This window comes from Entelurus aequoreus, linkage group LG18 (genome assembly GCF_033978785.1).
Source record: "Entelurus aequoreus isolate RoL-2023_Sb linkage group LG18, RoL_Eaeq_v1.1, whole genome shotgun sequence".
NCBI classification, from domain to species: domain Eukaryota; kingdom Metazoa; phylum Chordata; class Actinopteri; order Syngnathiformes; family Syngnathidae; genus Entelurus; species Entelurus aequoreus.
The window spans coordinates 50,844,719-50,863,546 of NC_084748.1; the positions used below are offsets into that span (position 1 = coordinate 50,844,719).

General features: G+C 37.9%; 1 protein-coding gene across 2 annotated transcripts in view; it reads right to left on the reverse strand.

The window, feature by feature from the left end:
* LOC133634244 (multiple PDZ domain protein-like) overlaps positions 1–18,828 on the reverse strand; it is a 137,801-nt gene that overhangs the window by 25,927 nt on the left and 93,046 nt on the right. Inside the window, exons 24-31 of one of the 2 annotated variants that reach the window (XM_062027367.1) lie at positions 15,011–15,052; positions 14,820–14,930; positions 9,909–9,968; positions 8,559–8,669; positions 8,029–8,125; positions 2,741–2,949; positions 242–333; positions 80–173 (exon numbers count right to left, since the gene is read on the reverse strand). In XM_062027367.1, coding sequence (XP_061883351.1) covers positions 80–173; positions 242–333; positions 2,741–2,949; positions 8,029–8,125; positions 8,559–8,669; positions 9,909–9,968; positions 14,820–14,930; positions 15,011–15,052 — 816 coding nt within the window. The remainder of the gene's footprint in view (positions 1–79; positions 174–241; positions 334–2,740; positions 2,950–8,028; positions 8,126–8,558; positions 8,670–9,908; positions 9,969–14,819; positions 14,931–15,010; positions 15,053–18,828) is intronic. The other variant, XM_062027368.1, reaches the window with a different exon arrangement.

Here is an 18,828-nt window from a genome sequence, read left to right on the forward strand (position 1 = left end):
AACGAGTGTAAACATGTGATGCACGACGTTCTATTGTATGTTCTGCATAAAGTGAAGTGTAACATGCCAGGTGACTTACCTGTCGCAGGTGGACATTCCGGAAGTCTCCGGAGGATCCTCCCTGATCCCCAGAGTCCGTCTTGGCGTGGCCAAGTTCTGAGTCGGCCTGGTTTCTGAGACGACAACATGTGTGATTACAGGAGGTCGCCGGGGTCGCAGTGTGCGGGTGTGCAGGTGTCACCTGATGACAATGATCCTGACTCTGGGAGGAGCCTTGTCAATAATGGCGGCGGCGTTGTGGTGGCTGCGGCCGTACAACACCTGACCGTTGATCTGAGGACCACAACAATCACATGTGGGTCTTACATTGTTCTTGTCCTCACAAGCCTCCATCTTGGCTCCTGTCGCCATGGCAATGCTGCTCTACATCACACTTCTTGTCACCAACATTAAAGTACGGCAGCATACTAGGCCCAAGTATTCATTAAAAACAGAGGTTTTATTTAACAAGCATATATATTAAGAGAGGCAGCACTTAGTGTGCTCAAGATGCAAACACTGCATACTTCTAGAAGGTTTTTTTTAATATAGAAGATATGTTAATTATATATATTCTATGTGAAAAACCAAAAGTCATTAAAAAAACACCAAAATGCATCAAATTAATTAGTTTTAGTGAACTGCACTTTTTTTTTCCTTCCATTTTGTCCATCGTTCACAATCCTCATGTAAGACAAGAACACACGTTTTTATTTTTTATGCATTCTAAGTCGTAAATAAATGTTAGCAAAAGTCAGCTAACAATGGGGCCTATAGAAGTCACTCTATTCCGCCAATAAAACATCATTTAGTTTTAAATACATGCATATACATGCTAACACGTTTACGAGTGTCTGTGTTAGCATTATTAACTTACAATGGCATTCTTTTTGTATTTTCACAAATTCCTCAGTAAATTCACCAAAACGTCAGCGTGGAGTTATTGAGTCTGTTTAGCTGATCGGAGAGCTAGCTTGCGCAGCTAGTGGGTCCATGACCATGACTTCTGTTTTGTTTGATCCGCCGTTTTACTGCCTTGTTGCAGACACCGTTTGGAAACAATTACGGTGTGTAAATAAACATAAATATCTAATTTCACAACGTATATATCTGCGGACATGACTATGTCTTCTGTTTTGTTTGATCACCCGTTTTACTGCCCTGTTACAGACACCGTTTGGAAACAATTAAGGTGTGTAAATAAACATAAATATCTAATTTCACAACGTATATATCTGCGGCCATGACTATGTCTTCTGTTTTGTTTGATCAGCCGTTTTACTGCCTTGTTACAGACACCGTTTGGAAACAATTAAGGTGTGTAAATAAACATAAATATCTAATTTCACAACGTATATATATCTGCGGCCATGACTATGTCTTCTGTTTTGTTTGATCCGCCGTTTTACTGCCCGTGTACAGACACCGTTTGGAAACAATTAAGGTGTGTAAATAAACATAAATATCTAATTTCACAACGTATATATCTGCGGCCATGACTATGTCTTCTGTTTTGTTTGATCAGCCGTTTTACTGCCCTGTTACAGACACCGTTTGGAAACAATTAAGGTGTGTAAATAAACATAAATATCTAATTTCACAACGTATATATCTGCGGCCATGACTATGTCTTCTGTTTTGTTTGATCAGCCGTTTTACTGCCCTGTTGCAGACACCGTTTGGAAACAATTAAGGTGTGTAAATAAACATTTACAGAATATTTCCGTGTAAATAAGTCATTTTACAACATATATATCTGCCACTTGTAGTCCGGTGCGACTAATATATGAAAACATTTAATTTTCCTTCTAAAATTTAGTGAGTGTGGCTTGTTCTATAGTCCAAAAAAATACGGTACTATGAATTTGGCATGAGGCAAACTTCAACCAGTATGTAAATATCAACCCCTTGAAATTGAATATATATTATTTTTACAAGAGTACACTTTCACACAGAAAAATAAAAACCCATTTCCTGTTGTCTGTGTTAGAGATAGGAGAGTTCCTATTTGGGTTTTATGCTACCGGTTTAGCTACCAATCATCTGTGAGTGAAACTGGGCGATACTGATCACATGTAATAACTTGAATTTATTTATAACAGTGAAAAAATATCAACAGAATATTGAAACTACTTTACCTATGTATATTTTTTTTGATTTCACACATTTGTTTGTGCAACACAAAATCAAAAGAGTAGTCCCATCATTAATCACAACTAATTGGTCCTTGGCCTGAGCGTGAATATCCGGGTCCATGACCGTGACTTCTGTTTTGTTTGATCAGCCGTTTTACTGCCCTGTTACAGACAGCGTTTGGAAACAATTAAGGTATGTAAATAAACATTTACAGAATATTTCAGTGTAAATAAATCATTTTACAACATATATATCTGCCACTTGTAGTCCAGTGCGACTAATATATGGACAAATATTGTTTTTTCCTAAAATGTAGTGGGTGCGTCTTATATGCGGTGTGCTCTATAAATGTACAGTACTTTAGCTTTTTAAGTGTTTGTTTTCACATCATAATATAATCAGTTGTGAACAATGTCTACACTTGTACAAACAATGGGAATGTTAAGTTGTCTGTACTGTACACTTTATAAGAACTTTATTGGTGGATTATTTTGATATCCATCGTTTCCTGTCTTCTATTGTCTTCCACTTTGTGCGTGTGCTCTCCTGGACGACTTTCACTCACCTCCAGCAGCTCATCCCCGACTCTTATCCTGCCGTCCAAGCCAGCAGGTCCTTGGGGGTCTACAGCCGCCACGCAGACGCTCATGCGGGCCCTGCAGCCCTCCTTGTTGTCTGCCAGGCTGATCCCCAAGCCCTGTTGTGCAGGCTGCTTCTGCAGCTCCATCATGTGCAGCCTCCCTGACAGACTGCCATAGCGCTGCAGCATCCTCTCTGAGGGCGGACACACACACACACACACACACACACACACACACACACACACACACACACACACACACACACACACACACACACACACACACACACAAAGGAGATATTTGAGGAAAGAGAGGAGCTAATGGAGGTAATGAGTGACACTTGTTGAGGAGGGGAAGACGCTCGTGTGGGCGCCTGTTGCAGCAATTTGTCTGAGGGGATGATGTCACATGTCACCACGCTGAGGGATGACTGTGTTCACTGCACTATATAGCATGTGTGTGTGTGTGTGTGTGTGTGTGTGTGTGTGTGTGTGTGTGTGTGTGTGTGTGTGTGTGTGTGTGTGTGTGTGTGTGTGTGTGTGTGTGTGTGTGTGTGTGTGTGTGTGTGTGTGTGTGTGTGTGTGTGTGTGTGTGTGTGTGTGTGTGTGTGTGTGTGTGTGTGTGTGTGTGTGTGTGTGTGTGTGTGTGTGTGTGTGTGTGTGTGTGTGTGTGTGTGTGTGTGTGTGTGTGTGTGTGTGTGTGTGTGTGTGTGTGTGTGTGTGTGTGTGTGTGTGTGTGTGTGTGTGTGTGAGTGTGTGAGAATGTATTCTCATTTATCTGCAGAGTTATTGAGCTCTGTGGGCTTTTCATGAATACAAATATATTCCTGTACTTCATGGAAATAATGTGAATTATGCAGTAGCAGAAGTCATCATGCAGTTTAAACACACACACACACACACACGCACACACGCACACACACACGCACACGCACGCGCACACACACATACACACACACACGCACGCACGCACATACACATACACACACACACACACACACACACGTACACACACACACACACACGCACGTACACACACACACACACACACACACACACACACACACAGACACACACACGCACACGCACACGCACACACACAGTGTGAACACTTTACATACGAGACTGTTGTGGAGTAATTAATCATCAGAATGATTACATTTGAAAACAAGAGTATTGTAAAACAAAAATAAATGTATTTTCATGTTATAAAACTGCTTATTTTTAAGGCGTGGAAACTTTTATTTTTATTTTGTAGTAGTAGTTGTAGTAGTTGTAGTTGTATTAGTAGTAGTAGTTGTAGTAGTAGTAGCTGTAGTAGTAGTAGCTGTAGTAGTAGTAGTAGTAGCTGTAGTAGTAGTAGCTGTAGTAGTAGTAGTAGTTGTAGTAGTAGTAGTAGCTGAAGTAGTAGTAGTAGTAGTAGCAGTAGCTGTAGTAGTAGTAGTAGTAGTAGTTGTAGTAGTTGTAGTAGTAGTAGTAGTAGTAGTTGTAGTAGTAGTAGTAGTAGCTGTAGTAGTAGTAGTAGTAGTAGTTGTAGTAGTAGTAGAGTAGTAGTAGTAGTAGTAGTAGTAGTTGTAGTAGTAGTAGTAGTAGTAGTAGTAGCTGTAATAGTAGTAGTAGTAGTAGTAGTAGTAGTAGTAGTAGTAGTAGTAGTTGTAGTAGTAGTAGTAGTAGCTGTAGTAGTAGTAGTAGTTGTAGTAGTAGTAGTAGTAGTAGCTGTAGTAGTAGTAGCTGAAGTAGTAGTAGTAGTAGTAGTAGTAGTAGTTGTAGTAGTAGTAGAGTAGTAGTAGTAGTAGTAGCTGTAGTAGTAGTAGTAGTAGTAGTTGTAGTAGTAGTAGAGTAGTAGTAGTAGTAGTAGTAGTAGTTGTAGTAGTAGTAGTAGTAGCTGTAGTAGTAGTAGTAGTAGTAGTAGTAGTAGTAGTAGTAGTAGTAGTAGTAGTAGTTGTAGTAGTAGTAGTATTATTAGTAGCAACTTCCTTGTTCGTTTTATAATCTGGTCAACTTCTTTTGTTTTTTCACTTTATAGACCTGTGCATACAAGTGACTTCAATGACACGTTGGGACCACATTAGGGCCACATTGGGACCACATTGGGGCCAGGTTGGGACCACGTTGAGGCCACGTTACCTTGGGACCACATTGGGGCCACAGTGGGACCACATTGGGGCCACATTGGGGCCAGGTTGGAACCACATTGGGGCCACATTGGGACCACATTGGGGCCAGGTTGGGACCACGTTGAGGCCACCTTACCTTGGGACCACATTGGGGCCACAGTGGGACCACATTGGGGCCACATTGGGGCCAGGTTGGAACCACATTGGGGCCACATTGGGACCACATTGGGGCCAGGTTGGGACCACGTTGAGGCCACGTTACCTTGGGACCACATTGGGGCCACAGTGGGACCACATTGGGGCCACATTGGGGCCAGGTTGGAACCACATTGGGGCCACATTGGGACCACATTGGGGCCATGTTGGGACCACATTGGGACCACATTGGGGCCACATTGGGACCACATTGGGGCCAGGTTGGGACCACATTGGGGCCAGGTTGGGACCACGTTGAGGCCACGTTACCTTGGGACCACATTGGGGCCACATTGGGACCACATTGGGGCCACATTGGGACCACATTGGGGCCAGGTTGGGACCACATTGGGGCCAGGTTGGGACCACGTTGAGGCCATGTTACCTTGGGACCACATTGGTGCCACATTGGGACCACATTGGGGCCACATTGGGGCCACATTGGGGCCATGTTGGGACCACATTGGGACCACATTGGGGCCAGGTTGGGACCACATTGGGACCCCATTGGGAACACATTGGGACCACATTGGGGCCAGGTTGGGACCACGTTGAGGCCACGTTATGTTGGGGCCACATTAGGACCACGTTGGGGCCACATTAAAACCACATTGGGGCCACGTTGGAACTACATTGGGGCCAGGTTGGAACCACATTTGGGCCACATTGGGGCCACATTGGGACCAGGTTGGGACCACATTGGGACCATGTTGGGGCCACATTGGGGCCACATTGGGGCAATATTGGGACCACATTGGGGCAATATTGGGACCACATTGGGGCCAGGTTGGGACCACATTGGGGCCACATTGGGAAAACATTGGGGCCACATTGGGACCACGTTGGGACCACATTGGGGCCACGTTGGGACCACTTTGGGACCACACTAGGACCACATTGGGGCCCTGTTGGGACCACAATGGTACCACATTGGGTTCATGTTGGGACCACGTTGGGGGCAAGATGGTACCACGTTGGGGCCATGTTGGGACCCCATTGGGAACACATTGGGACCACATCTGTTTTGGGCCACTTTGTCCTGCAGTGTAAACCAAATCTGATTTTTTTAAGAACAGATTTTTTTCCAGCTGACTGTTTATTAACAAGTGAAATGTGACCTTTATCAGACTTCAGTACAAATGTGCATCCGGCCCCAATGTGGCCCCAATGTGGCCCCAATGTGGTTCCGATGTGGCCCCAATGTGGTTCCGATGTGGCCCCAATGTGGTTCCGATGTGGCCCCAATGTGGTTCCAATGTGACCCCAATGTGGTTCCGATGTGGCCCCAATGTGGTTCCAATGTGGTTCCAATGTGACCCCAATGTGGTTCCAATGTGGCCCCAATGTGGTTCCGATGTGGCCCCAATGTGGCCCCAATGTGGTTCCGATGTGGCCCCAATGTGGTTCCAATGTGACCCCAATGTGGTTCCAATGTGGCCCCAATTTGGTTCCAATGTGGTTCCGATGTGGCCCCAATGTGGTTCCGATGTGGCCCCAATGTGGTTCCAATGTGACCACAATGTGGTTCCAATGTGGTTCCGATGTGGCCCCAATGTGGTTCCGATGTGGCCCCAATGTGGTTCCAATGTGACCCCAATGTGGTTCCAATGTGGTTCCAATGTGGCCCCAATGTGGCCCCAATGTGGTTCCAATGTGACCTTGACGTGACTTGCATGCACAGTTGGATAAAGATAATAATGTGAGACCTAAAGATGAGATGTAAACACTTTGACAACAACAATCAGTTCTGCAGAGTCTTAGAGACCTCATGTTCATGTTCTTCTGTACACCACCAAACTATGAGTGGTTAAGTTCCAGGACAACAAACTATGAGTGGTTAAGTTCCAGGAAAGCAAACTATGAGTGGTTAAGTTCCAGGAAAGCAAACTATGAGTGGTTAAGTTCCAGGACAACAAACTATGAGTGGTTAAGTTCCAGGACAACAAACTATGAGTGGTTAAGTTCCAGGACAACAAACTATGAGTGGTTAAGTTCCAGGACAACAAACTATGAGTGGTTAAGTTCCAGGACAGCAAACTATGAGTGGTTAAGTTCCAGGACAACAAACTATGAGTGGTTAAGTTCCAGGAAAGCAAACTATGAGTGGTTAAGTTCCAGGACAACAAACTATGAGTGGTTAAGTTCCAGGACAACAAACTATGAGTGGTTAAGTTCCAGGACAACAAACTATGAGTGGTTAAGTTCCAGGACAGCAAACTATGAGTGGTTAAGTTCCAGGACAACAAACTATGAGTGGTTAAGTTCCAGGACAACAAACTATGAGTGGTTAAGTTCCAGGACAACAAACTATGAGTGGTTAAGTTCCAGGACACCAAACTATGAGTGGTTAAGTTCCAGGACAACAAACTATGAGTGGTTAAGTTCCAGGACAACAAACTATGAGTGGTTAAGTTCCAGGACAACAAACTATGAGTGGTTAAGTTCCAGGACAACAAACTATGAGTGGTTAAGTTCCAGGACAGCAAACTATGAGTGGTTAAGTTCCAGGACAACAAACTATGAGTGGTTAAGTTCCAGGAAAGCAAACTATGAGTGGTTAAGTTCCAGGAAAGCAAACTATGAGTGGTTAAGTTCCAGGACAGCAAACTATGAGTGGTTAAGTTCCAGGACAACAAACTATGAGTGGTTAAGTTCCAGGACAACAAACTATGAGTGGTTAAGTTCCAGGACAACAAACTATGAGTGGTTAAGTTCCAGGACAGCAAACTATGAGTGGTTAAGTTCCAGGAAAGCAAACTATGAGTGGTTAAGTTCCAGGACAGCAAACTATGAGTGGTTAAGTTCCAGGACAGCAAACTATGAGTGGTTAAGTTCCAGGACAACAAACTATGAGTGGTTAAGTTCCAGGAAAGCAAACTATGAGAAGTTAAGTTCCAGGACAGCAAACTATGAGTAGTTAAGTTCCAGGAAGTGGTGAGAAGATGTACAATGTCTGCTTACTTCTGCTGGTGTTCTTCTCCTCCTCATCTCTGGTCGTCCACTTCAGCTCCTTGAAGGTCTGGCGGCCGCCTTGATCCTCTCCATGGGAGGTCTGCACCTTGGAGAGGATCTTACATTATTGAACAGTCTGCTGGAGGGGCCCCGGGGGTCCTTCAGGGGACAACCCCCCCGAGGCTCGCTCTGCTTGATGAATTCATGCACGCTATTTTAAGGCGGCCTAGAAATCTCATGAAAGATGACCAGAGTATTTCCTGCCAACAAAGTAACTTCAAAAGACTTTGCAGGCGTCTGCATCAAAGGGCACAAACAAAGGTAGTTACGCTATGGTGGGACTTTGAACTACAAATATGTGCATTCATTACATGTGCGAGACATGCTAATGCAGTACACACACACACACACACACACACACACACACACACACACACACACACACACACACACACACACACACACACACACTCAAAAGCGCGCACACACACACACACTCACACACACGCACACACATGCACACACCTGGAGGTACCAACCTTGAAAGGAGTGGGGGTGAAGGGGTTTGTGGGGGCGGGACTAAGGAGGAGACCACTGAGAGGCTGCATGTTGGTCATGTGACCACGTGGGGAGACACATAGACAGCAGGTCTAAAAATGCATTGTCAGTAGAAAAAGACGAGGTAGGAGTGATGACTCATGGCGGTGTAGACGTCACACACACACACACACACACACACACACACACACACACACACACACACACACACACACACACACACACACACACACACACACACACACACACACACACACACACACACACACACACACACACACACACACACACACACCTTACATCACTGCCTAACTTCTACTACAGGTCCGAACTCTCAAACACAAAAAAAGCTACTTTGCAAACTTTCCGACTTGGGGGCCGCATTAGGCTGAAATATTTGGCTTATATATATATATATATATATATGTATATATATATATATATATATATATATATATATATATATATATATATATATATATATATATATATATATATATATATATATATATATATGAGAGCATTTGGCATTTTTCCCATCATGCAATGCAATCCGATGGTTGCAAATGTAATTTTTCTTCTTTCTTTCTTTCTTTTTTAATGATAGTCACACACACACACGCACACACTAAGTGTGGTGAAATGTGTCCTCTGCATTTGACCCATCACCCTTGTTCACCCCCTGGGAGGTGAGGGGAGCAGTGAGCAGCAGCGGTGGCCACGCCCGGGAATCATTTTTGATGATTTAACCCCCAATTCCAAGCCTTGATGCTGAGTGCCAAGCAGGGAGGTAATGGCTCCCATTTTTATAGTCTTTGGTATGACTCGGCCGGGGTTTGAACTCACGACCTACCCATCTCAGGGCGGACACTCTAACCACTAGGCCACTGAGCAGGTTGTTGTGGTTGGAAGTTTTGTTGTAAAGTTCCAGCAAGCAGGTTGTGTTGTGTGTGTTGACTTGTGGTGTTGTTTGCATTTTTTGTTTTGCACCATGACTAGGGACGGGTGTTTGGATTGGGTCATATAAGTACATGCTGCGCTGCTTACACTTCAACTCACAATCATTGACCTAAATGACTAAAGAGTAAAAATGTTGGAGATATTTGAAATTAATTTGTAAACACTCTGTGGGTTACATTCCTTATCAGACTCATGAGGACTTGTGGGCCAAGTGTGGACCGCTGATGTCTTGGGTTTGGCCCACAAGTCATCATGAGTCTGATAAGGAATCTGCTGTTTACAAATTAATTTGACCTTCATTTGTACTTGGACACCCATGTTGTAAACATTTATTCATCATTAAAAAAACATTCTAGCAGTGTTTATTTTACCTGACTTCTGTCCGACTGCAAGGTTGGAGTTAGTCTCTCACAGTTAGTCAGCACAGGAGACTGTGGGGGACATTAGGACCAAATATGAGTCTAATATGAACAAATATGAGTGAATATGAGTCAAATATGACCAAATATGAGTGAATATGAGTCAAATATGACCAAATATGAGTCAAATATGAGGGAATATGAGTGAATATGAGTGAATATGAGTGAACTATTACCAAATATGAGTGAAATATGAGTGAATATGAGTGAAATATGACCAAATATGAGTGAAATATGTGTGAATATGAGTGATAATGAGTGAATATGAGTGAATAAGAGTGAAATATGAGTGAATGTGAGTGAATGAGTGAAATATTACCAAATATGAGTGAAATATGAGTGAATATGAGTGAAATATGACCAAATATGAGTGAAATATGAGTAATAATGAGTGAAATATGAGTGAATATGAGTGATAATGAGTGAAATATGAGTGAATATGAGTGATAATGAGTGAAATATGAGTGAATATGAGTGATAATGAGTGAAATATGAGTGATAATGAGTGAAATATGAGTGAAATATGAGTGAATATGAGTGAAATATGAGTGAAATATGAGTGAAATATGAGTGAAATATGAGTGAAATATGAGTGAAATATGAGTGAATATGAGTGATAATGAGTGAAATATGAGTGAAATATGAGTGAAATATGAGTGAAATATGAGTGAATATGAGTGATAATGAGTGAAATATGAGTGAAATATGAGTGAAATATGAGTGAATATGAGTGATAATGAGTGAATATGAGTGATAATGAGTGAAATATGAGTGAAATATGAGTGATAATGAGTGAAATATGAGTGAATATGAGTGAAATATGAGTGAAATATGAGTGATAATGAGTGAAATATGAGTGATAATGAGTGAAATATGAGTGAATATGAGTGAAATATGAGTGAAATATGAGTGATAATGAGTGAAATATGAGTGAATATGAGTGAATATGAGTGAAATATGAGTGAATATGAGTGATAATGAGTGAAATATGAGTGAAATATGAGTGAAATATGAGTGAAATATGAGTGAATATGAGTGAAATATGAGTGAAATATGAGTGATAATGAGTGAAATATGAGTGAATATGAGTGAATATGAGTGAAATATGAGTGAAATATCAGTGAAATATCAGTGAAATATCAGTGAAATATCAGTGATAATGAGTGAAATATGAGTGAAATATGAGTGAATATGAGTGATAATGAGTGAAATATGAGTGAAATATGAGTGAATATGACTGATAATGAGTGAAATATGAGTGAAATATGAGTGATAATGAGTGAAATATGAGTGAATATGAGTGATAATGAGTGAAATATGAGTGAAATATGAGTGAATATGAGTGAAATATGAGTGAAATATGAGTGATAATGAGTGAAATATGAGTGATAATGAGTGAAATATGAGTGAATATGAGTGAAATATGAGTGAAATATGAGTGATAATGAGTGAAATATGAGTGAATATGAGTGAATATGAGTGAAATATGAGTGAATATGAGTGATAATGAGTGAAATATGAGTGAAATATGAGTGAAATATGAGTGAATATGAGTGAAATATGAGTGAAAATGAGTGAAATATGAGTGAATATGAGTGAAATATGAGTGAAATATGAGTGAAATATCAGTGAAATATCAGTGATAATGAGTGAAATATGAGTGAAATATGAGTGAATATGAGTGATAATGAGTGAAATATGAGTGAATATGACTGATAATGAGTGAAATATGAGTGAAATATGAGTGATAATTAGTGAAATATGAGTGAATATGAGTGATAATGAGTGAAATATGAGTGAAATATGAGTGAATATGAGTGATAATGAGTGAAATATGAGTGAAATATGAGTGAATATGAGTGAAATATGAGTGAAATATGAGTGATAATGAGTGAAATATGAGTGATAATGAGTGAAATATGAGTGAATATGAGTGAAATATGAGTGAAATATGAGTGATAATGAGTGAAATATGAGTGAATATGAGTGAATATGAGTGAAATATGAGTGAATATGAGTGATAATGAGTGAAATATGAGTGAAATATGAGTGAAATATGAGTGAATATGAGTGAAATATGAGTGAAAATGAGTGAAATATGAGTGAATATGAGTGAAATATGAGTGAAATATGAGTGAAATATCAGTGAAATATCAGTGATAATGAGTGAAATATGAGTGAAATATGAGTGAATATGAGTGATAATGAGTGAAATATGAGTGAATATGACTGATAATGAGTGAAATATGAGTGAAATATGAGTGATAATTAGTGAAATATGAGTGAATATGAGTGATAATGAGTGAAATATGAGTGAAATATGAGTGAATATGAGTGATAATGAGTGAAATATGAGTGAAATATGAGTGAAATATGAGTGAATATGAGTGATAATGAGTGAAATATGAGTGATAATGAGTGAAATATGAGTGAATATGAGTGATAATGAGTGAAATATGAGTGAAATATGAGTGATAATGAGTGAAATATGAGTGATAATGAGTGAAATATGAGTGAAATATGAGTGATAATGAGTGAAATATGAGTGAATATGAGTGATAATGAGTGAAATATGAGTGAAATATGAGTGAAATATGAGTGATAATGAGTGAAATATGAGTGAATATGAGTGAAATATGAGTGAAATATGAGTGAATATGAGTGATAATGAGTGAAATATGAGTGAAATATGAGTGAATATGAGTGAAATATGAGTGAATATGACTGATAATGAGTGAAATATGAGTGAAATATGAGTGATAATGAGTGAAATATGAGTGAATATGAGTGATAATGAGTGAAATATGAGTGAATATGAGTGATAATGAGTGAAATATGAGTGATAATGAGTGATAATGAGTGAATATGAGTGATAATGAGTGAAATATGAGTGAAATATGAGTGAAATATGAGTGAATATGAGTGATAATGAGTGAAATATGAGTGAAATATGAGTGAAATATGAGTGAATATGAGTGATAATGAGTGAAATATGAGTGAAATATGAGTGAAATATGAGTGAATATTAGTGAAATATGAGTGAAAATGAGTGAAATATGAGTGAATATGAGTGAAATATGAGTGAAATATGAGTGAAATATCAGTGAAATATCAGTGATAATGAGTGAAATATGAGTGAAATATGAGTGAATATGAGTGATAATGAGTGAAATATGAGTGAATATGACTGATAATGAGTGAAATATGAGTGAAATATGAGTGATAATTAGTGAAATATGAGTGAATATGAGTGATAATGAGTGAAATATGAGTGAAATATGAGTGAATATGAGTGATAATGAGTGAAATATGAGTGAAATATGAGTGAAATATGAGTGAATATGAGTGATAATGAGTGAAATATGAGTGATAATGAGTGAAATATGAGTGAATATGAGTGATAATGAGTGAAATATGAGTGAAATATGAGTGATAATGAGTGAAATATGAGTGATAATGAGTGAAATATGAGTGAAATATGAGTGATAATGAGTGAAATATGAGTGAATATGAGTGATAATGAGTGAAATATGAGTGAAATATGAGTGAAATATGAGTGATAATGAGTGAAATATGAGTGAATATGAGTGAAATATGAGTGAAATATGAGTGAATATGAGTGATAATGAGTGAAATATGAGTGAAATATGAGTGAATATGAGTGAAATATGAGTGAATATGAGTGATAATGAGTGAAATATGAGTGAATATGAGTGATAATGAGTGAAATATGAGTGAATATGAGTGATAATGAGTGAAATATGAGTGAAATATGAGTGATAATGAGTGATAATGAGTGAATATGAGTGATAATGAGTGAAATATGAGTGAAATATGAGTGAAATATGAGTGAATATGAGTGATAATGAGTGAAATATGAGTGAAATATGAGTGAAATATGAGTGAATATGAGTGATAATGAGTGAAATATGAGTGAATATGAGTGATATATGAGTGAATATGAGTGATAATGAGTGATATATGAGTGAATATGAGTGATAATGAGTGAAATATGAGTGAATATGAGTGAATATGAGTGAAATATGAGTGAATATGAGTGATAATGAGTGAAATATGAGTGAAATATGAGTGAAATATGAGTGAATATGAGTGATAATGAGTGAAATATGAGTGAATATGAGTGATATATGAGTGAATATGAGTGATAATGAGTGAAATATGAGTGAATATGAGTGATAATGAGTGAAATATGAGTGAAATATGAGTGAAATATGAGTGATAATGAGTGAAATATGAGTGAATATGAGTGAAATATGAGTGAAATATGAGTGAATATGAGTGATAATGAGTGAAATATGAGTGAAATATGAGTGAATATGAGTGAAATATGAGTGAATATGAGTGATAATGAGTGAAATATGAGTGAATATGAGTGATAATGAGTGAAATATGAGTGAATATGAGTGATAATGAGTGAAATATGAGTGAAATATGAGTGATAATGAGTGATAATGAGTGAATATGAGTGATAATGAGTGAAATATGAGTGAAATATGAGTGAAATATGAGTGAATATGAGTGATAATGAGTGAAATATGAGTGAAATATGAGTGAAATATGAGTGAATATGAGTGATAATGAGTGAAATATGAGTGAATATGAGTGATATATGAGTGAATATGAGTGATAATGAGTGATATATGAGTGAATATGAGTGATAATGAGTGAAATATGAGTGAATATGAGTGATAATGAGTGAAATATGAGTGAATATGAGTGATAATGAGTGAAATATGAGTGAATATGAGTGATAATGAGTGAAATATGAGTGAATATGAGTGATAATGAGTGAAATATGAGTGAATATGAGTGAAATATGAAGTGAAGTAATGTGTGAGCCACCTGTGCTGTGTAATGTGTGGACTGAACCAGAATGTCCACAGAGTCTCCTGCTTGGCGGATGGCGTCTACCACCTGCTCATGACTGCCATCACGCACGTCCTCACCACACACCTGTACACATGACACACACCTTAGTCACATGACTGCCATCACGCACGTCCTCACCACACACCTGTACACATGACACACACCTTAGTCACATGACTGCCATCACGCACGTCCTCACCACACACCTGTACACATGACACACACCTTAGTCACATGACTCACACCTTAGTCACATGACTGTACACCTTAGTCACATGACTGTACACCAGGTCACATGACACACACCTTAGTCACATGACAAACACCTTAGTCACATGACTGTACACCAGGTCACATGACAAACACCTTAGTCACATGACTGTACACCAGGTCACATGACACACACCTTAGTCACATGACAAACACCTTAGTCACATGACTGTACACCAGGTCACATGACAAACACCTTAGTCACATGACACACACCTTAGTCACATGACACACACCTACTATCATGTTAGCGTACTAGGTAACACCTACTATCATGTTAGTATACTAGGTAACACCTACTATCATGTTAGCGTACTAGGTAACACCTACTATCATGTTAGCGTACTAGGTAACACCTACTATCATGTTAGTGTACTACGTAACACCTACTATCATGTTAGCGTACTAGGTAACACCTACTATCATGTTAGTGTACTAGGTAACACCTACTATCATCTTAGCGTACTAGGTAACACCTACTATCATGTTAGTGTACTAGGTAACACCTACTATCATGTTAGTGTACTAGGTAACACCTACTATCATGTTAGCGTACTAGGTAACACCTACTATCATGTTAGCGTACTAGGTAACACCTACTATCATGTTAGTGTACTACGTAACACCTACTATCATGTTAGCGTACTAGGTAACACCTACTATCATGTTAGTGTACTAGGTAACACCTACTATCATCTTAGCGTACTAGGTAACACCTACTATCATGTTAGTGTACTAGGTAACACCTACTATCATGTTAGTGTACTAGGTAACACCTACTATCATGTTAGCGTACTAGGTAACACCGCCTTGTATATCTTGTTTAGCACTTAGCAATACTGCTACATGATGCTTAGTGTTTGACTAAAGCTGCATCTGTTTAGCACACTAAAACTTGTAGATCATCCTCCTTATATTCAGGCTCAAAAATAGAAGTTTCTGGATCATCATTTGTCCCAAAGTAGTCTTTGTTGTCTCTCATCAAGTCTGCCATGATTAGTAGTCTTCTTGTTGTTGTTGAAGGGAAAGTGAACGTTGTGACGCGTCTGTGAAATTAATACGTCGCTGTATGCTTGAAATTATCAAAATAATAAGTAAATAATACTTGTTATTATGAATGTTACTACATGACATATATACTTACATCATGTATATATTACATGTTATTATGAATGTTACTACATGACATATATACTTACATCATGTATATATTACATGTTATTATGAATGTAACTACATGACATATATACTTACATCATGTATATATGACATGTTATTATGAATGTAACTACATGACATATATACTTACATCATGTATATATGACATGTTATTATGAATGTTACTACATGACATATATACTTACATCATGTATATATTACATGTTATTATGAATGTTACTACATGACATATATACTTACATCATGTATATATCCCATGTTATTATGAATGTTACTACATGACATATATACTTACATCATGTATATATTACATGTTATTATGAATGTTACTACATGACATATATACTTACATCATGTATATATTACATGTTATTATGAATGTTACTACATGACATATATACTTACATCATGTATATATTACATGTTATTATGAATGTTACTACATGACATATATACTTACATCATGTATATATCCCATGTTATTATGAATGTTACTACATGACATATATACTTACATCATGTATATATTACATGTTATTATGAATGTTACTACATGACATATATACTTACATCATGTATATATTACATGTTATTATGAATGTTACTACATGACATATATACTTACATCATGTATATATTACATGTTATTATGAATGTTACTACATGACATATATACTTACATCATGTATATATTACATGTTATTATGAATGTTACTACATGACATATATACTTACATCATGTATAAATTACATGTTATTATGAATGTTACTACATGACATATATACTTACATCATGTATATATTACATGTTATTATGAATGTTACTAGATACTACATATATACTTACATCATGTATATATTACATGTTATTATGAATGTTACTACATGACATATATACTTACATCATGTATATATTACATGTTATTATGAATGTTACTAGATACTACATATATACTTACATCATGTATATATTACATGTTATTATGAATGTTACTACATGACATATATACTTACATCATGTATATATTACATGTTATTATGAATGTTACTAGATACTACATATATACTTACAGTGTGTATATAAAAAAAATGATGGATGTTATTGGATGTTTTTAGAGCGCTTTATAGGTGGAACAGAGCGACTCCCTTTGACTCCGTTGTTAGCTGCCTTTTGCTAGCATTTATTTACGATTTAGAATGCATAACAACATGTTACTGTCTCACATAAGGGTTGTGAATGATAGTCACGACTGCACACAAATACTTTTTTTCCTTGGCTGACATCCACGGCTATTATTCCCATTCTAATATGTTCTCTCCCGCTGGAGAGTGAAGGTTCCCAGGTGACCTTGGAAGCAACACCACTGACTGGAACATTCCATTGCTGCTTAAAGGACGCTGGCATGTTGGCATGTGCCGCTAAAAGAAAAAGATGGCCAACCATAAAAAGCAGCAAAGGAATAATACGTGTTGACGTAGTATATGTGCACATACTGCACTGTCTGTGAATGATGTCCCACTCTGTCACTGTGACACACACACACACGCACACGCACACGCACACGCACACGCACACGCACACGCACACGCACGCACGCACGCACGCACGCACGCACGCACGCACGCACGCACGCACGCACGCACGCACGCACGCACACACACACACACACACACACACACACACACACACACACACACACACACACACACACACACACACACACACACACACACGCACACACATTGTTTTTAATACCTTCTTGAGACCTGATAAAAAAGCCTCCCTCTTTAGGACCAGCCTTTCTAGATATATAAAGAAGTGTATTTACAACATTAATAATATATACATACTATGTAAATATAAAAAAATCTTGTTGGGAAAAATGAGTTGGAATTTCACAAGAAAAAGGTCACAATTTCACAAGAAAAACTTAGAATTTCCGCGGTATTATAAAAAAAAGTTGTAATTTTACTCGACGCAAGTCAAAGTTTTACAAGAAAAACTGAACATTTGTGCAATATTATGATAAAAGTTGGAATTTTACCCAATAACAGTTGCCATTTTACAAGAAAATCTTAAAATGTTGGCAATTTAATGAAAAATGTTACTTGACAAAAGTCACAATTTTAGAAGAAAACTTAAAAATGTTGGCAATATTATAATAATCGGAATTTTACTTTGCAAAATTCTGACAAAAGTCATCATTTTACTGACATTTTTTTTTTAAAAAAAGGCAATATTGTGATAAAAGTCAAAATTTGATATGACAAATGTCACCATTTTGCATTAAAAAGTAATAATTTTACATACAAAAGTAATAATTTTACAAGAAAATATTGCAATATTACAGAAATATGAGAAATTGCTCCCAATTTTATAAGAAAAAAAGTCTACACATTGTGAGAAAAAGACTGCTTTTAGAATGCATTTTATTTTTTATTTGAATTTGTTGTTTGCAATTGTTTTTTAATTTTCATTATTCACGTCAAGTTGATACAGTATGTCTCTATATACATATTTATTTTATTTGTT